We start from the raw sequence: 20,978 nt of genomic DNA, 5'->3' as shown, positions 1-20,978 counted from the left end.
ACAGGCATGGAGTTTGGGATAAGTGCAGAAAACAACATCTACAATCTCAGCTCAGGCCCAATGCATCTTAAACACTTGCTCCATTCTAGCCAAACCAGCTACTCCCACCCAAATGATGCTTCTTTTCCCCTTCTGTGCTCACCTTCCTTTGAAGGTTCTGGGGTCAGAGAAATGACTCCAGGCTCACCTATGACTAAAAGGAAGACAAGATGTTTAATTACATGGTACCTCAGTTTCCCTATCTGTACATAGGGAAGAAATAGGACCAACATTATAAAATGTAAAGGATTAAATGGGGCATGGAAAGACCTTAACACAGTATCTGGAACACAAAATTGTAATTACTTTCCCTTCTTTCTTCTAGACTCCTATTTCCTGGTCCCCTCCCTCCCACCATGGTCCATTCTGGCACTCCAGTCATTAAGTTCTACTCCCCTACAATAAGCTGCATAGCAGGTTTGAGAGGGAATCTAGATCAGATGGGAAATTAAACAGAGTAGTAGAAAGAAAATGGACTCTGGGTGTCAGAGGGTCTGGGCTCAAATCCCAGACTATTACCTATAGCTCTATGAACTGAACCTTGCTGAGCCTTAATATTTTTCCCCTATAAAATGAGTTTAATACTCATTCCTGCCTAATGAGATTATTGTGAGGCTTAATTAAAATAAACTTGAAATCATTTAGTGAATTATAATGTAGCTTTCTAATTGGTCACAATCACTCAGTTATGTACAATTCACTATCCAGAAGAGTTCACCAAATCCCAATACCTAATAATGAAGGGAAATTGCTCAAAGCTAGGAAGAAATATACTCAAAGCAAATAAAATGAAATGCTACTTAATGAACTGAGGAGAAACATAAGAACCTTTTAACATTCAAGAGATGGTACAGGCTAAAAATATAAATAACCTGAAAATGAGTTCATCTTCATTTTCAGATAAAAGACTCATAGTTCTTATTGGATTTTAGTATATCTGAAATACTAACTTATAATATTTTAGAACACAAAAAAATCTTAGAAATATCTCACTGAATGGCCATATTTTATTTTATTTTTATTTTATTTTTTGACGTTAATTCCTTTATTTTCATAACCACTCAGGCTGCCTGCGTCCCTGGTGGATGGAGGCAGCACGGAGAGCAGACACCCCACTGGTTTCGCATGAACAGAGGTTACACGTTTAATGCAGACCAAAGCCAGACACTGGTAGGAGGTGGGCTTTACTTCCATTACAGGTTCTCTTCATGTCACATCATAGAAACACATGCCACGGGAGGAACGGAATTTAACGATTACACACAGACTCCCTAGAGGGCAGGAAAAGCTGACCCATCGTGGCAGGCTCAGTGTGGGTAGAATTAAGCAGGTACAAGGGACACAGGAAAGCACGCCTTACCAATCGCTCAAAGTTGGTCTGATTGTTTCCATGACCACAGTGACCCCGTGAGCTATCCCCAGTGCCGGCAGAGCAGCAGTCTGGCCACACAGCCCGGAGCTCGGCAGGGCCGGCTCCACACACACAGAAAGTGTGGGACACAGTGGCAGGCAGAGCTGCTGGCAAAGAACAATGGGTGCGAGCGGCCCTGAGCTTCCAGACCTGACACTAAAAACGAAGTGCAGCTGCTGCAGATATCGGGAGCAAGTCAGGGAGGCCCGACGCCCCGGTGCTCCCACCAGTGCCAGAGGGCACCCTGAAACTATGACCCAGAACAGCACCCTATAAGGACTGGCCAACACGGGCTCCAACAACCTGCACTGGGTCAGCCCCCAGTCGCCAGGAGCTGGTGGGCAGGCGGGAGGGCTCACTGCCCTAGCACCTGACTGCCCTCTGACCCCACTATCAGTGAGTCTGCGGCAGGAGGAGCTAGCACGGGCTTTTAATTATCAGGCAACACTGCACAGCCAGACCTGCCCAGGATCCGCTCTACCTCTGTGTTCAGAGCTATTCCTGCACCTGCCTAGTCTCAGCTGTTTACATCAAGTTACCACATCAGTGGCTGAGGGAGCGGATTTCTAGACTTCAAGACACGCTGCAATGTGACACTTGTGAAAGGGGGCACTGTTAGTCATTACACTCGGACTAACACGTCATGAAGGCACTTCAGAGCTTCAGGAACTATGTTTTGTTTTGTTTTGTTTTGTTTTTTGCTTCTTGACAGGCAAGCTGGGGTCCTCAGAGAGAATTTACAGAGACATGTGCACCTCTCAGCAGAGGGAACAGCACTTCTCGCACTGACAGACTTGGGCCTGGCTGGCTCTTTCAGGCACTAGAAACGTCCACGCGCTGGTCACGGGAGCCCCTGAGTGCGATCGGGACGATGCTAGTGGCGTGCCTGCCCACCTCTGTGAGGCAGCACTGGGCATGTGAGCAGGCCTGCCCATGGGCAGTGCCAGTGCCAGGAGCAGCCCACCGCACGCTGTGTCCAGACACGTTCACGTAGGTCTAGAAACCTGATGTGGCAACTAGTCTCCCTCCAGTCATTATCCTGCATAGGTCCGAGCATTTCGTTTCCCTTTTATTTTTTTAAAGGTTGAATGGCCATATTTTAGAGAGGAGAAAAAAACCCAGGGAGGTTAAATAACCTGGTCAATATCACCCGGCAAATTAAAGGCATACCTGGGTCTAGAAGGTCCCTTGACTCTAAAGCCAGTGCTGTGAACCCTAATTTTGCTGCTTCTCCTATCACTAACTTCTGTCATTACAGGCTGAAACTGCAGAGACCACATCAGATCTGTGGAGCCAAGATAAAGTGTGAAAGCCTCTTTAAAAGCCAGGAATTATCTCTAACTTGAATGAGATAATTCCTGGAGATCTACTGAGGAGAAGGTCTTAATTAGCTTACCTGTTTTGCTGCTGCTGAGGCCAAATCACTCTGCTTCAAATACAAAGGGGCGGCCACATTCCACAGCTTTTCCTGTAAGGCCTACACACAAATCAGGAGAGGAGAGAAGACAGAACACAGAGATCACAAAGACTGGCATATCATTTGAAACTCACATGTTTATTTTGCTTTGAAAATCTATCATAATCAGGACTTCCTCTCAGTCTTGTTTTTCTTTCTTGTATTGATTTCAGAGGGGAAGGGAGAGGGAGAGAAATAGAAACATCAATGATGAAAGAGAATCATTGATCGGCTGCCTCTTGTACGCCCCCTACTGGAGATTGAGCCTGCAACCCAGGCATGTGCCCTGACTGGGAATCGAATCCTGACCTCCTGATTTATACGTTGACATTAAACCACTGAGCCACGCTGGCCTGGCATTCCTCTGTCTTATTCCTTTAAGCCAATCAGCCCTACTTATGGACAGGGAGGAAACCAGTGGTTTGAGCTAACTGAATTCCTCCCCATTCAATCCAATTTCTAGCCTAAAGGCCTTATGTCCTGGCCCATTGCTTGCAAGCAGAGTACAGGAGCCATAAAGGTCTCACCAGAGTGTCTAGGCAAGCCAGCTTCCAAGGCTCTGGTCTCTTCTTGTTCCCAAAGCTAATGTTCCCTGACTGCCTAAACCCTTCTTGTTTGACTGTGGTTCTTTTTTCTTTGCCCCACATTCACTATTCCTTGAACAGCCCCATCACCTTACCAGCACAGCTTTCCTAGTTTACAACCTCTCTCAAGCTTTCTATTCAAAACTAACAAGTAAAGCCACAGATGTCACCTTCTATCTCTCTTCTCTTCTATCCATCCATATGGCCCATCTCTCATCTCTTGTCTAAATCTCTGCTATAGTCTCTAATTTTCCACAGTCCTTCTTAATTATAGACATAATCCAATGACATTACAAAAAACTTAGACTAACACTGTCTAATGGAAACACATAACAAGCCATGTACGTAATTTTATATTTTTTAGTAGTTACATTTTAAAAGTAAAAAGGAATAGGTAAAATTAATTTTAACAATATAGTTTATTTAATGCAGTATATCCAAGATAACACCATTTCACTATGCCATCAATCTTTAAAAAATTACTGAGATAGCTTACATGCTTTTCTCACACGAAGTCTAAGAAATCCAGAGTGAATTTTGCACTTACAGCACATCTCAGTTTGAACATGCAATATTTTTTTTAAAATATATTTTATTGATTTTTTACAGAGAGGAAGGGAGAGGGATAGAAAGTCAGAAACATCGATGAGAGAGAAACATCGATCAGCTGCCTCCTGCACACCCCCCACTGGGGATGTGCCCACAACCGAGGTACATGCCCTTGACTGGAATCAAACCTGGGACCCTTCAGTCCGCAGGCTGATGCTCTATCCACTGAGCCAAACCGGTTTCAGCTGAACAAGCAATATTTCAAGTGCTCAATAGTCACATGCACCTGGTGACCATCATATTAGATAGGTCTAGACTATAGATATAGAAATCCTTAAATCACCCAACCCACACTATCTTATCAGAGGTATTGCTTTTGAATATTTGCTTCCAATCATTTCTCAAATGCATATTTTTATATAGTTGTATTCAGAAAACTGAAATAATTTTGTATGTTTTTTGGGTACATAACATTATGTATTTTGTGATATTGTTACTAGTATATAATTCTTCATGATGATCATTATTGGCTACAGAATATACTGGGGAGTAGATATGCCACAGCTGAGTTAGCTCATCCCCGATTACCAAATACCTGCCTGTTCAGGTTCTAAGTCTGGGTCCCTTACTTACCCTGCCACTCCATGACATTGAGTAAACAACATAGTTCTGTGTTCTTTTTAGGAGTAATCTCCTCTCATTTCTTACTAGAAAAGTAGATTCTTTTCAAAGGCCTTCTAGTATTCCCATGGAGAAGATAGCAAGCCACAGAAGAAGGAAAATGACCAACAGTGACAAGGCACTCACTACGCACTGGACACTAGGCCAAGGGCATTCACACTCATTGCTGGTTACCAGTCCTTTCCTGGGTCGAGTTATTATTAGCTCTGTTTCACAAAAGCTTGGAAAAGCCATCAACTTTGCAAAGGGGCATAAGGAACATTTTGGACAATGGAAATGTGCTATATATTGACTGTGGTGGTGGGTATGCAAGCATATACAATTGAAAGACTCTATCTTGCTCAACAAGGGCTGTTTAAATCCCAACCCGCTTCAGTGTACACACCCACATTCACATATATATACAAACTTGCAAAACCCTAAGCTCACACATCTAACAGTGGGAAATAAGAAACTTTTCCATTTGTTCTGACTTTAAACAAATATCATTAATCTCTTTAAAGATTAACATTTGGAACTGAAGCCAAGATAAAGGCTTATCAAGTAAGAAGGGCTCTCCTAAATCCTAAGCCTAAATTTATAGCAGAACTCTGCATATTGCTGCAGAAGGCGAAAGCTACTGAACTCATTAAATTGGTTTCCAATTCTGCCAACTGAAACTGTTTCCTGAGTACAAATTTTGTGTGAATATATATCCTCCTATATAATGAAGAGGTAATATGCAAATTGACTATCACTCCAACATACAAGATGGCTGCCCCCATGTGGTCAAAGATGGCTGCCCTCATGTGGACAAAAGATGGCCGCCACAAGATGGCCAGCAGGGGAGGGCAGTTGTGGGCGACCAGGCCAGCAGGGGAGGGCAGTTGGGAGAGACCAGGCATGCAATTGAGGGCAGTTGGGGGCGATCAGGCCTGCAGGGGAGGGCAGTTGCGGGGGACCCAGGTCTGCAGGGGAGGGCAGCTGGGAGTGACGAGGCCTGCAGGGAAGGGCAGTTTGGGGGACCCTGGCCTGCAGGGGAGGGCAGTTGGGGGGGACCCAGGCCTGCAGGGGAGGGCAGCTGGGAGTGACGAGGCCTGCAGGGAAGGGCAGTTTGGGGGACCCTGGCCTGCAGGGGAGGGCAGTTGGGGGGGACCCAGGCCTGCAGAGGAGGGCAGTTAGGGGTGACCAGGCTGGCAAAGGAGGGCAGTTGGGGGAGACCAGGCCTGCAGGGGAGGGCAGTTAGGGGTGACCAGGCTGGCAAGGGAGGGCAGTTAGGGGTGACTGGGCCAGTAGGGGAGGGCAGTTGGGGCAACCAGGCCTGCAGGGGAGGACAGTTGAGGGGACCAGGCCTGCAGGGGAGGACAGTTGAGGGGACCAGGCCTGCAGGGGAGGGCAGTTGGGAGTGACCAGGCCTGCAGGGCAGGTGAGCAATTGGGAGCAAGCAGTCCTGGATTTTGAGAGGGATCCCAGATTGGAGAGGGTGCAGGCTGGGCTGAGGGACACCCCTCCCCACCCTGTGCACGAATTTCATGCAGTGGGCCTCTAGTGTGTATACACACACAGACACACACACACACATCACCTACCTCAGTGGTCGGCAAACTGCGGCTCGCGAGCCACATGCAGCTCGTGAGGCGCGGTTTGCCACTCTGTTGACAAATGAGTTTGCTGACCACTGTCCTACCTTATATGAAATGACAGTAAGTTGGCCTTATTAAAAGCAATGAAATGAACCTTTGACTAATTTTACTTTGATGAAGTGAAATTAGTATTTTATGAAAATAAAAGTTCATATAAGTTCTTTGCTAATCAAAGTATTAAAAAAACAATGAGGGAGGAGGATACAAGATGGCGGCATAGATAAACATCTGGGCTGCTGCCGCCCACAACAATTTCCAAAACTACAACTAAAAGACAGAACGTCTATCACCCAGAACCACGGGAAAGCTGGCTGAGCGGAACCTCTACAGATAGACCAAAAGAGACGGGAGCAATCAGGGCGCAAACGCTAAAAAACTGAGGTACAGGGGAGTGCGCGCGCAATACGAACTGGCGGCGGAGCCCAGCTGGAGGCGGACATTGCTTTCTTCAATCCGAAGAGAGACAAGCCCCCAATCTCTCTGAAATCCAGTTTCTGGGGAGAGACTGGGCTGTCTGCCAGTGGGTCGGAGAGTGAGGGTAGCTTACTAGCAGAGCTGCGTGGAGTTAGAATTGTTGGCTGCGCCGGGGCGCGAGACTGCGGGGACGCGGTTGGAGGCGGCTCACTGCCAGCCATTGCTGTTGGCCACGCCCTAGCCTAGTGACACCCTGAGACTCCGCCCCGCACAATCTACAAACACACCCAAACTCCTTGCAGCGGCTTTTGCATATGAATGGCCTTCTCTATTGCAGTTTAAACTAGTAAACTTGCAACCCGGTACAGACAGCTCCAAGGCCTCCAAACTCCAAGCAGGGAGGAGAGGTCGGCAGTTCTCGCTGTAGCTCCTACAGGGTAGCCTCAGACAGCAGCTGAACTAGCCAATGCACCTAGTGGTCAGCGTGAGACACCAGATTTCAACTCCTCACATCCATAAGTGACACATTCGGGAGGCGGACTCAGTGAGCACCAAAGCCCCACTCAAACAAGCCCTGTACCACAAGCGTGTCTCCAGCGCAGCAGCGCTTCCATTATAGACACAGCAGGTCCTCACAGCCAATTGGCCTGGAAGTCAATTCCTCCCAGTGTACCAACAGCAATCAAGGCTTTTAACTACACCAATACTTTCCACTCAGCCCACAAAGGGGTGTACCAAGAGCGACCACCTAGGGTGATTGGGGAAGCTGAGCTACCGGCCCCTATAGGTCACTGACCACACAAAGCCACTCCATCAACACAGGGAGGCAGCCAAAATGCGGAAACACCGAAGTATGTCACGAATAGGAGAGATGCAGGAAAATAAACTAATGGACGACACAGTGTTCAGAACCACACTTATAAGGTTACTCAAGAATCTTCTAAAAACCGCTGAGAAACTTGAAGAGACCTTTAAGGACCTTAATGAGAATACCAAAAAAATGGAAAAGGACCAGTCAGAAATTATGCATACACTGTCTGAAATAAAGAATATACAGAAACTCAACTGCAGACCACCGTACCCAAAGAGTCAAACCAAAGATCTGGAATATGAGGAAGCAAAAAACACCCAACCAGAGAGGCGGAAAGAAAGAAGAATCCAAAAGTGTGAGGATAGCGTAAGGAGCCTCTGGGATGGCTTTAAGCGTACCAACATCCAAATTTTTGGGGTGCCAGAAGAAGAGAGAGAGCAAGATACTAAAAACCTATTTGAAGAAATAATGACAGAAAACTTCCCCCACCTGGTGAAAAAAATAGATTTACAAATTCAGGAAGCGCACAGAACCCCAAACAAGAGGAATCCAAAGAGGACCACACCAAGACACATCATAATTAAAATGCCAAGGGCAAAAGACAAAGAGAGAATCTTACAAGCAGCAAGAGAAAAACAGTTAGTTACCTACAAGGGAGTACCCATACGACTGTCAGCTGATTTCTCAACAGAAACTATGCAGGCCAGATGGGAGTGGCAAGAAATATTCAAAGTGATGAACAGCAAGAACCTACAACCAAGATTACTCTACCCAGCAAAGCTATCATTCAGAATTGAAGGTCAGACGAAGAGCTTCACAGACAAGAAAAAGCTAAAGAAGTTCATCACCACCAAACCAGGATTACATGAAATGCTGAAGGGTATTCTTTAAGAAGAGGAAGAAGAAAAAAAGGTAAAGGTAAAAATTATGAACAACAAAAAGACATCAAATACATACCTACCAACAAGTGAATCTAAAAATCAAGTGAATTAAAAATCTGAAGAACAGAATGGACTAGTGAATACAATAGAATCAGAGACATAGAAAGGGAGGGGATGGACAATTATCATGGGGAAGGCGGTCTGAGGGGTGCAGGAAGAGATTGGACAAAAATCTTACACCTATGGATGAAGACAGTGGCAGGGGGTAAGGGCATGGAGGGGGGTGGGGAATCAGGTGGAGGGGAGCTATGGGGGTGGAGGGGAAAGAGGAACACCTGTAATAATCTGAACAATAAAGATTTATTTTAAAAAAACAAAAAAATAAAATAAAAAAACAATGAAAATCCTTGGGATTCTAAAGAAGATGATTATGTACCTGATCTGCTCTAATTACATAATGATGAAAGAATGCTACCAAATTTTAAAATTTTAATTTCTATTAGAGTTAACAAATATTTAATTAGAGCCAAATACAATTATACCACAGAATATATAATTCTCCTTTGCTAAGTGGCTGCAGAAGGCCATATATTTTTCCAATTATGGCCTCAAACTCAGCCAGATCTGTTAAAGTGTATTCTTAGCATCACACTCACAAGTACAATGGGTCCAAACCAACCTTGATGAGAAGAAGTTGACACCGAAGATAGGCAGCAGAGAAGTCAGCTACTCCTGCCAATTCAGACTGAAGTTCTCCAAGTCTTTGCAGATCCCTATAGTAAACAAAACCACAAGCCAAACATAGGATAAGGATAGTAACAGCAACATAAAAATCATGTCAAAGCATTTTACCATTTTACACCTAATGAACTGGTCATAAAATTTAAAACAGCATCCAATGCTGGAGTGGTTATAATGAAGTGGTTCACTCACACTGGATAGTAGATTAAGCTGATACAATTCTTTGGAAAGTGAAATTGTACTATGTTATAAAAGTCACACATATGGTCAAATATTTTGATCGGTAGCTTTATGCCAAGACGTAATTCTAAGGAAAATCTTCAATAGAAATGAAATGCTCCATGCCTCATAATACTCATTGTATGGATTATTATAGTAAAAATTCAGTAACTAGTTAAATATTCAATGGTAGAGGAATTTTAAACATTACTGTATATCCAGTCAATGGAATAAATACTTTATAGCCATTTATACTAATAAAAGGGTAATATGCTAATTAGACTGGGAGACCTTCCGGACGTCCTTCCAGACAAAGCCATGGTGGCGGGGCCGAGGCAGAGGCAGTTAGGGGCGATCAGGCCAAGAAGGGAGGGCAGTGGGGCAGTTGGGGGTGAGCAGGCCAGCAGTGGGGGGCAGCTGAGGTGGGCAGGCCAGCAGCGGGGGGCAGTAGGGGGCAATCAGGCTGGCAGGGAGGGCAGTTGGGGGTGAGCAAATGTTAACTAAGCACTGGGCACCCAAAATAAAGACTGTATTTCCTAGCTCCTTGCAGCTAGATATGGCCATGTATCTCAAAATCTAGTCAATGGGATGCAAGTAAAATTAAAACGTGCAACTTTGGGAAGTGTCTTTAAAGGGGTAAGGGCAAAAATAATGCTGTTCTCCTGTTTTTTCCTTTTTCCTACAGGAATACAGAGGAGATAAGAGTTTGGAGCTTTAGGCCTAGGTCCCTGATGACCATCTCAACTCTGTCCTATCTATAATAAAGAATTAAGCCTTTTCTCCTGTTTAAACCGTTGTTATTTTGCATTTTCCGCCACTTATACTAAATAATATACAAGGAAAGGAACAGATAAAAACAGCTTCTTTGTAACTCTTTCTAGTTTTGTACTAATCATCAATCTGGTCACATACAGAAAGAGTTTTTCTTTGTATATAAAAGGGTCAAACCCCAACCTAATCCAAATATAAACAGATCATAAAACCATGTGTGAGTATTGGCTTATAGTGTCAGAAAAACTAGCCTGTAACCAACACTGGAAATCAAAATAGTCAAGCAGAGCAGAACAACAATGCTAACTGTCAAAGGAAAGGGACGATTATCTCACCTGATGGTGAACTCTAGCAGCTCCTGGGTTCCCTGAGGGTCCAGGTGCTGAAGACTGTACACCCTTTCAAGGCTCTGCTGCAGGAACTGATGGGAAGGATCCTCATGAGGCGTGATATTGGGGGAAACAGCTGATGACACAAGTTTTCTACCTGATAACTAAGCAAACATAGTCAGGTTATAAACTTTTCGAAACACAAATTAACCAGAAAAAAAGTGAGCCAAATAAAGTAAAAGGAACAAAAAGCTAGGGGATTCTATAAATAACCTTTCTCCCCTTCCCCAGCTTCAGTGGGAGAAACGGAAAGAGAGGAAACGAAATAGCCACAAGCTGCAAGGAGAAAAAGAGAATGGTAGACTATTATTTTCCATTGCTAACTGAAATACTGAAATAAATGGGCTAACCAAAGAAATAGGACTAAAAATTAATGTTCCCACATTTTATTTATTTGTTTTATTTATTTATTTATTTGTTTAATTAATTAATTAATTAATTAATTTGAAATCACTCTCATTTTTATCAGAGCAAAATCAAGACCAAACTATTTACTGCATTAAGTCCAGCTTTAATTTGGCCTAATTAAAAAATGTTTTCCTTATTTATTACATACCCTTCCTTATTGACTAGAGGCCCAATGCACAAAATTCATGCAAGAGTAGGCTAGGCCGCCGAAACCGTTTTGGCTCAGTGGATAGACCGTCAGCCTGCAGACTCAAGGGTCCCAGGTTCGATTCCGGTCAAGGGCATGTACCTTGGTTGCAGGCACATCCCCAGTAGGGGGTGTGCAGGAGGCAGCTGATTGATGTTTCTCTCTCATCGATGTTTCTAGCTCTCTATCCCTCTCTCTTCCTCTCTGTAAAAAAATCAATAAAATATATTAAAAAAAGAAAAAAAAAAGAAACCATTAAAAAAAAAAAAAAAAAGAGTAGGCTAGGCCTTCCTTCCCCTGGCTGCCAGCATCGGCTAACCTCTGGCACCCAGGACCCAGGCTTCCCTCCGGCCATCAGCAGGCACCTGGGACCTGGGATTTCCTTGCAGCCCTGGCTTCGTCCGGAAGGTCGTCTAGAAGGATGTCCGGTCTAATTAGCATATTACACTTTTATTAGTATAGGTTTCAGAGAGAGAGAAACATCAGTTTGTTGTTCCATTTATTTATGCTTCATTGGTTGATTCTTGTATGTGCCCTGACCTGCAATCTTGGTGTATCGGTCTGATGCTCTAACCAACTGAGCCTGATATAACATAACCAATATCCCAAGGACATTTAAAAAAAATGAATCGTTTTAAAAGGTAAACAGCAAAAGTACAAAACAATGAGACAGAGCTTATGAGAGAAAGAGTATGAATGAATCCTTTTTCAGAGAATATAGTCTGTTTTCTACTATTTTAATAACCACAAAGGACCAAAAACCAAAAACAAGGACAAAATATGTTTTTTCAACATACCCTCAAGGCAGGAACAAGATGAGAAAGACTGTCCCGGAGGTAGGCATAGTGCCTGAAGGTATGATCGGAGAACAATGCTGGCATTGTTGGACAACTTTTAGCAGCATTGAAGATAAGAACCAAAACTGCAATGTCTGATGGATGAGGGAGTTAAGTAAGCCTGGAAGTACAAAAGGTTGGGTTTGGCCAGAATCTAGTGTCCCCACTTCCCGCCCCCAAAATTCCCACTAAGTGACTTCAATTTTCTAATACAGAAATGCAAATTCAAACAGAGACAGATTATCCTACTCCACATTATCCCAATTACCAAAGGTTTTAAAAAATAATGCCTGTGGTGACAGCCTGGGGGGCAGAAGGGGCAGGAGAGGGCTGGAAGAGGTTAGTGGGGGAAAAAGAAGGACATATGTAATACTTTCAACAATAAATATTAAAAAAACAAATAAGCAAACAATAAAAAATAAGAAATTGGCAAAAGAAAAACTTCAAGATAGCAAAAAACCACAACTATATATATAAAAGCTTAAGCAACCGAACGACCAGTTGACTGATTATGATGCACACTGACCACCAGGGGGCAGACGCTCAACACAGGAGCTGCCCCCTGCTGGTCAGTGCACTCCCACAGCCAACCTTCTATGGCTGGCCAACCTTCCGTAGTCCCTCCCCCCAGCTGGGCAACCTCCCGCAGTCCCTCCCCCTGGCTGGCCAGACCCGATCGCCAGCCAAGCTGAGGGACCCCACCCGTGCATGAATTCATGCAATGGGCCTCTAGTAGTAGTAGTAGTAGTAGTAATAATAATGCCTGATGCTATTGGGAATACTAATAAATGGAAAATTTTGGTATATTGGCTACTAAAGTATATACTGGCACAATCCCTTTGGATAATAATTTGGTACTAGATAGTAAGGGTCTTATGAATGTTGAATAAGTCCACATCTCAAATCTATTCTAAGTAAATAATAAGATAGCACAGAAGCATTTATAATAGCAAATAATCAGAAATAACTAAAATATCCCAAATCAGGAGAATAACTATATAACTTATACTTCATTTACTTGGAGTATTAAAAATTATGCTTATAAAGAATTTATAATATATTATCATAAGCATTTTGTCACACATGAAAACAGCAGACTCTAAAATATAGAAGATATGACAGCTATCTATTATCAAATATTTGTTGATGAAATATATATATTTAAAAAAATAAACTAACAGAAAAATCCCAACCCCAAGATTTAAAATAAAAAAAAATACACCAAAATATTAACAGTTGCTTACTTTGGATATTAGAACTTTGGATGTTAACTACAAAGTTTCTTCTTTCTATTTTGGGGGATTTTCTTTCTTTGAATATTAATTTTATAACATAGAAAATCATAAATTTAAAGTAGAAGATAAATATAACTTCCCATCTTCTGTATGTACCCCTATGGCAGATCCTGCTATTTGCCTATACCAGTGGTCGGCAAACTCATTAATCAACAGAGCCAATTATCAACAGTACAACGACTGAAATTTCTTTTGAGAGCCAAATTTTTTAAACTTAAACTTCTTCTAATGCCACTTCTTCAAAATAGACTCGCCCAGGCCTTGGTATTTTGTGGAAGAGCCACACTTAAGGGGCCAAAGAGCCGCATGTGGCTCATGAGCCGCAGTTTGCCAACCATGGGCCTATCCAATATCCATTAATCTCTTTTTCCTTACTATTAGAATACTGATTTTATTCCAAATATCCTCTAACTTCCTACCTAGAATCTGAACCTGATGATTGGAGCTCTAGTAATAATCACAGGCAACTGAAAATGGCACAACAGAAAGATACAAGAGCCTGGATCACCAGGAATAATGTGCAGCTGCTATACCAGTGCCAGACTGCTTACCTCCAACTTGTTATACATTAAAAATAAATAAAAATCATAATTTGTTTAAGTTACATATGGTGGCAATCTCTGTTACAGCCAAACACATTTCCTAAATAACACAATCCTCACAACTACCCCGCAGAAAAGTACTTTAATAGGCTTTTAAAAATGTTTTGTTTTGTTTTTTAATATTTTAAATATATTTTTACTAGAGGCCCAGTGCATGGATTCGTGCACCAGTGGGGTCCCTCAGCCTAGCCTGCAGGGATTGGGCTGAAACCGGCTCTCCGACATCCCCCGAGGGTTCCCGGATTGCGAGAGGCTCAAATAAAACCCCTAAACTTCACCAATGGTCTCGCACAGAGTGAAAAGAACCATGGGAGAGCATGAATGCATTAATGTAAATGTATTCCCATAGCTGGAAAATAATCCAATTGCACGCATGCTGTCCATGGCAATCACAAACTGATTGAACTTGTATCAGAGGCATAGTAGCTCAGCTGCATCCACTCATTCAGGCTGCATATCAAATTAAACACGCAGTAAGACATAGGGAAAAGTCCATAGGCTTTAAATGAAAGGTAGCTGACTGTGAATCCCGGATTTAATGCTTGGAGTGTTATGCTCTGAGCTTCAGTTTTCTCATCTGTAAGCTGGGAATAATACCTCCTTCCACAGTTGTTTGGAAGATCATTGATAAAATGCATAAAGCATTTAAACGGTATGTGGCATATAGTAGGTGTTCAATAAATGGTGTAAAAAAAATTATTTGTATTAAATGGCAAAGGGCAATTACTGTGAAAACAAGAAAGAAAGCTGAGAATAACCTCCAGGCTAGGCTACCTCCGAATATACTCTTACCTAAAAGAAATGAAAAAATAAAACTCAGACCACCTAAGCTACACTACAGGAAAAGATGCTAGAATTCCCTGCCAAGTCAGTAGGGTCTATCCTAAGCACAGAGGATACATGCTGGATCATCCATGTCTGGTTCAGCTGTGTCAAAAAATGGGTGGGTGCTCAGGAGCTCTGGAACCAAGGGAAGCACCAGGGTTGGATGTCGACTTCCCAGAAACTTCAGGCATCTGAAATAAACAAAATGAGAGCCCACATTAGTAAGTTAATAAATGCTTTTCAAAGTACTAGGATTTAGAATCAGAAAGCCTAATTCAGAATTACAAATTCTCAACCACCTAGTTTTGCTACTTCTATAACTTCAGACAAGTCATTCAATTGTTTTCCAAAGTACCAGGATTTAGAATCAGAAAGCCTGATTCAGAATTACAAATTCTCAACCACCTAGTTTTGCTACTTCTATGACTTCAGAAAAGTCATTCAATTATTCTAAAACTCAGTTAATTTGTCTAAAAATTTGGTTATTATGAAGACAAAAGAGCTGCTATAGCAGATATTACTAGTTATTTAACAACTATTTCCCCCATCTTCCTTGCCAAGAGAACCCTGATTTTATTCAGACTAAGGCAGATAGCAAAGTGCTCAGAGAAGGCAGGCCCAGCCCAAAGGCTCAACCACAATTGGTCTAAACCCATCATGGCAACCCCATCCATATTTTCCAGTGACTGGTTTTCAAGTAATCAACTAATCCAGTTCTGGTGAATGGAAGTATGCTGGACAGCTTCTTAGGTATCCTATATAATCCTATCTAATAAAAGAGTAATATGCAAATTAACAATCACTCCACTACACCTACAACCACGCCCACCAGCCAATCAGGAACAAATATGCAAATAAACTCAACCAAGATGGCTACGGACATAGAGAGCAGGAGGGAGGCTTGGGTTTCTCTGGCAATGGAGGAAGCCAAGCTTTCCACCTGCCCTTGCCGGCCTAGGCCTCCACTCAAGGCTACAAAGTTTCAATGATAGAAGATACATAAATCCAAACAGAAATGGCGGCAGCCATGGAGCTGGAAAGAGCAGGAGGCTAGGGTTGCCCCCCGCAATGGAGGAAGCCAAGCTTTCTGCACACCCTGGCCTGCTAGGCCTCCACTCCAGGCTACAAAGTTTCAATTATAGAAGATACATAAATCCCAACAGAAATGGCTGCTGCCAAGGAGCAAGCAGAAGGCTTGGCTCCGCTCCAGGCTACAAAGTTTCAATTGTAGAAGATAAATAAACCCCAGATACCAGGGCCTCTGCTTGGGTCACCAGGGGGCGTGTCCGGCCTGCAAACCACCACAGGCCCCTTACCCAGGCTGCCCCATGCCCTACGGGAACCCCCACCCTGATCCAGGACACCCTTCAGGGCAAGCCAGCTGGCCCCCACCCATGCACCATGCCTCTATCCAATCTAATAAAAGAGTAATATGCAGATTGACCATCACTCCAACACACAAGATGGCTGCCCCCATGTGGACAAAAGATGGCCACCACAAGATGGCCAGCAGGGAAGGGAAGTTGTGGACGATCAGGCCAGCAAATGAGGGCAGTTAGGAGGGACCAGGCCTGCAAGGGAGGACAGTTGGGCGTGATCAAGCCTGCAGGGGAGGGCAGTTAGGGGTGACCAAGCCGGCAGAGGAGGGTAGTTGGGGACGACCAGGCCTGCAAGGAAGGGCAGTTGGGAGGGACCCAGACCTGCAGGGGAAGGCAGTCAGGGTGACCAGGCCTGCAGGGGGGAGCAGATGGGGGTGACCAGGCCTGCAGTGGAGGGCTTTAGGGGAAAACAGGCTGGCAGGGGAGCAGTTAGGCATCAATCAGGCTGGCAGGGGAGTGGTTAGGGGGTGATCAGGCTGGCAGGCAGAAGCGGTTAGGGGCAATCAGGAAGGCAGGCAGGCGAGCAGTTGGGAGCCAGCAGTCCTGAATTGTGAGAGGGATGCCCGACTGCCCGTTTAGGCCCGATCCCGGACATCCCTCGAGGGGTCCCAGATTGGAGAGGGTGCAGGCTGGGCTGAGGGACAAGCCCCCCTGAGCACGAATTTCGTGCACTGGGCCTCTAGTTCTATATAATAAAAACCTAATATGCTAAGTGTCTGACTGTTCGTTCAACCGTTCGACCAGTCGCTATGACGTGCACTGACCACCAGGGGGCAGACACTCCGACCGGCAGATTAGCTTGCTCCTGGGGTCCGGCTGATCGGCACTGAGCAAAACGGGCCGGACACACTCTGGAGCCCTCCTGCGGTCCCTCCCCAGCCCCGATCGTGCACCAGTGGGGTCTCTCAGGGGATATCAGAGAGCCAGTTTTGGCCCGATCCTCACAGGCAGGCCAAGGGACCCCACCAGTGCACGAATCCATACACCATGCCACTAGTCTGTCATAAAGTAAGAACTCAATTGGCTATTAATTAGCTATTCATTGGCTTATCAGTTAACTATTATGATTACATTAAGGTCCTTTATAAACTATCAAGAACTACAAGTGTAGCCTAGTGGTTGAGTGTCAACCCATGAACCAAGAGGTCGCTGGTTCGATTCCCAGTCAGGGCACATGCCTGGGTTGCTGGCTCCCTCACTAGTGTGGGGCATGCAGGAGGCAGCTGATTGATGTTTCTATCTTTCTATCCCTCTCCCTTCCTCTCCAAAAATCAGTAAGAACATATTAAAAAGAAAAAAAAAAGAATTACATGTGTGCTAGTAATTATGCATTTTTATTATTTTTTATTTGTTAAGTTCTGGTTTAGAATGTATAATGAATTGAAAAGAAATATAAATCTTAATTTCTGTTCTCAATGAGTTTATGATCCAGCTGAGGCAAACATGACTAATACAAAGTAATGAACTATCAAATGAATGATAGTCTGCTTTCTACCTATCAAAGGTAGAAGAAATTACTATAATAAGAGAAAGTATCAAAAAGGAGATGGACTTCACCAGGGACTGGAAAAAGAAAGAAAACAAACACCATTAATGAATTCCTGGATATGTGGGATATGAAAGGCATCACATTTAAAACACTTGAGATTGTTAGTAAACTTTTCCCTAGTCCTGTTTTTCCTTCTGTGTGGAAACAGCTTACTTCCCTAATTTTCTGACCTCTCTCAGGGCTTTTACTCGCTATGCCTGAGACTTTGTAAAGGTTGTAGTTTGGCTTCCAGGTGCCACTCTTTTATTTTGTCTCTTTCTATTCAGATCTCAGGTGGAGAATACAAGAGTTATTAATTGGGTCCCCTCAGAGATCCCTAAGTATCTGGGCCTCTCTAAAGCTAGACTTCAAGTATGACTTATAATGTTTTACTATCTCATCCACCTCCCTACTTACACATTTCTTTCTTCTCTTCCTACCAGCTATTTTGAAGGCTCTGAGATGAATCCAATTTTGTTGTTGTTGTTTTTTTGTTGTTGTTGTTGTTAATCTTCACCCCAGGATATTTTTCCATTGATTTTTAGGGAGAGTGGAAGAGAGGGAAAGATAGAGAAACATCTATGTGAGAGAAGCACATCAACTGGTTGCCTCCTGCACGTGTTTCCAGTCCTCCAAAAGCCATCTTAATAATCTCAATGCAGGCAGAGGCTTTTGACTTCCTAAATAACACATTAAGGAGGGGCAAGCTAGGGAGGAGCCTGCAACCAAGATACGTGCCTTTGACCGGAATCAAACCCGGGACCCTTGAGTCCGAAGGTTGACACTATCCACTGAGCCAAACCGGCTAGGGCTGAGATGAATCAATTTTTTAATCTCCACAGCACCTAATACAGCGACTGGGTTATAACATGTGTTCAATATGCATTTGTTATTAATACACTAAAGCAGGCGTCCTCCAACTACGGCCCGCGGGCTACATGTGGGTGTTTTTGCCGTTTTTTTTTTTACTTCAAAATAAGATATGTGCAGTTTGCATAGGAATTTGTTCATAGTTTTTTTTAAACTATAGTCCGGCCCTCCAACGGTCTGAGGGACAGTGAACTGGCCCCCTGTTTAAAAAGTTTGAGGACCCCTGCACTAAAGGTATATAAACACAATAAACATGTCCTTCAACACTTTCATTTATGTACCTATCTTCAGCAGTGTCTTAAAAATATGCCACTGTGACTATTCCTTCACTCTTTTATCACATTCTTTTTTGATATTTTAAATAAACCACTGTAACCTTGACTTAACATTTCAGTTAAGGGATAAAGGCTGTGTATTTTACCTTTTCTCAAGGCTGCAGCCACCCCTCTGTTTTCTTGATGTGTGTAAATAAAGCCCTGTGTTTTCGTTCTTTATCTACCCTTTTTTTACAGCTTAAAGAAGTTCCAGGGGAGAAAGGGCTGCTTGGCACCAGCCATGAAGATCCACAGGTGTCCACAGTAAATCTACAAATTCTTGTTTGAAGAAAGTTCCAAAATGAGAGGAAGAAGCTTGAGAAGTGACATATTCCCAGTCCCACAACCCCTCTCCCTTTCCAATGATCCCCCTTTTCAGAGCTGCGCTTCCCATTCCCCTCCCCGATCTCTTTGTTACGCTTTCCATCTCCATCTTTACAAAAGCCTCTGCCTGCATTGAGATTATTAAGGTGGCTTTTGGAGGACTGGAAAAGTCCCCCATTCAAGATGCTGGCATTCAAATAAACATCTTTTCTTTTTCACCAGCACCTGTCTCAAGAGTTTGTCTTTCGTTGTGGCAGACAGAGGAACCTGCGTTCGCTTGCATCACCATTCATGAGAAGAGATGAAAAAAAATCAAGTGATAGTTAGGTCACTCCAAAATCTTTTGGAGCACTTTAAGGTGAAGGAGTTTTCTGTCTACAAACATCAATAAAGTCTTAACAGAAATATTCTGGGTGAACCAAATAACCACAAATCTTATTTTAAGGCAAGAAGAATGAACTGTTAAACACTATATAACAATCCCTTTCATCAAGCAGAATGGATTCCTTCTGTGTCCCCAAAAAAGTAGATACTGACATAGGTATTCTCCCTACCTCACCCCACACACCAAATGATTGAGTGCTCCTTGAAGACAATCAGTATATGTATATCAAATTGAGCTGGACTGGACTGAACAAACATGAAGAAACAGCAAAACAAATAACCAGATATCAAAAATATTACCTAGCTCTCACTGGTTTGGCTTAGTGGATAGAGTGTCGACCTGCAGACTGAAGGGTCCTGGGTTCAATTCTGGTCAAGGGCATGTATCTCGGTTGCAGGTTTGATCCCTGGCCCTGATCAGGGCACGTGCGGGAGACAATCAATCGATGTGTCTCACATCAATGTTTCTCTATCTCTCTCCCACTGCTTTCCATTCTCTCTAAAAAAATCAATGGAAAAATATCCTTAGGTGAGGATTAAAAAAAAAAAAAAGTGTTACCTAGAACAAGACCTCTCTGGTATTTTTTTAAAATATATTTTTTATTGATTTCAGAGAGGAAAGGAGAGGGGGAGAGAGAAATAGAAACATCAATGATGAGAGAATCATTGATCAGCTGCCTCCTATATGACCGCTACTGGGGATCGAGCCCCTACCCAGGCATGTGCCCTGACCAGGAATCGAACTGTGACCTCCTGGTTCATAAGTTGATACTCAACCACTGAGCCACACTGGCCAGGTTGGTATTTTTAAAAAATATGTACTTTTATTGATTTCAGAGAGGAAGGAAGAGGGAGAGATAAAAACATCCACGATGAGAGAGAATCATGGATCAGCTGCCTCCTGCAAGTCCCCCACTGGGGATCAAGCCCACAACCTGGGCTTGTGCCCTTGATTGGGATCAAACCTGAGACCTTTCAGTTTGCAGGCCCATGCTCTATCCATTGAGGCAAAGTGGCTAGGGCAGTATTTTTAATTTTTAATGTATCTTTTATTCTTGGAAGAATGAAAACATTCTCCCAAGTACCTGATTTGACCATTTTTCTACTTTTAGTAACAAACTTTTCTGGAAATCAAGAAACTACACAGTTGGCATGATCCCATCACATAAGCTTATTTAAATATGTGGAGCACACACTTTTTGTTGTTGTTGGTAATCCTCACCCGAGGATATTTTTTCCATTGATTTTTAGAGAGAATGGAAGGGAAGCACACTCATTTAATTTTTATATTAAATGTAAGCAAGTAGTTCTTCAAACAGCAATTCATGAACAGTGTTAACAGTTTGGTTTTCTAGTCAATAAAGCTAGAGGTAATCAAAGGGGAAAATGATTGAGATTTTCAATCTGCAGACCAAGTGCTGGCCCTGCCTCTAATCTTTACAATGATAGTTGTGATCC

General features: G+C 43.3%; 2 protein-coding genes across 5 annotated transcripts in view; one reads left to right on the top strand and one right to left on the bottom strand.

Annotated features, from left to right (window-relative positions):
* Nucleotides 1–19,357, top strand: part of AAMDC (adipogenesis associated Mth938 domain containing) — a 65,757-nt gene extending 46,400 nt beyond the window's left edge. For 2 of the 3 annotated variants that reach the window (XM_054725755.1, XM_054725756.1), the window contains one exon: nt 19,011–19,357. The gene's annotated coding sequence lies outside the window, so the exon portion shown is untranslated. Of the gene's footprint in view, nt 1–10,093; nt 10,171–19,010 lie in introns of those variants that run through there. The other variant, XM_008150010.3, reaches the window with a different exon arrangement.
* The window catches only part of INTS4 (integrator complex subunit 4), a 98,746-nt gene that overhangs the window by 17,922 nt on the left and 59,846 nt on the right, over nt 1–20,978 (bottom strand). For both annotated transcript variants that reach the window (XM_054725753.1, XM_054725754.1), the window contains exons 13-17: nt 14,797–14,912; nt 11,961–12,094; nt 10,515–10,672; nt 9,128–9,221; nt 2,847–2,927 (exon numbers count right to left, since the gene is read on the bottom strand). In XM_054725753.1, the coding sequence (XP_054581728.1) occupies nt 2,847–2,927; nt 9,128–9,221; nt 10,515–10,672; nt 11,961–12,094; nt 14,797–14,912 (583 nt within the window). The remainder of the gene's footprint in view (nt 1–2,846; nt 2,928–9,127; nt 9,222–10,514; nt 10,673–11,960; nt 12,095–14,796; nt 14,913–20,978) is intronic.

Source organism: Eptesicus fuscus, chromosome 13 (assembly GCF_027574615.1).
Source record: "Eptesicus fuscus isolate TK198812 chromosome 13, DD_ASM_mEF_20220401, whole genome shotgun sequence".
Lineage (NCBI taxonomy): Eukaryota > Metazoa > Chordata > Mammalia > Chiroptera > Vespertilionidae > Eptesicus > Eptesicus fuscus.
Note: the sequence above shows the minus strand (reverse complement) of the source record. Positions and strands in the feature narration are given on the sequence as shown.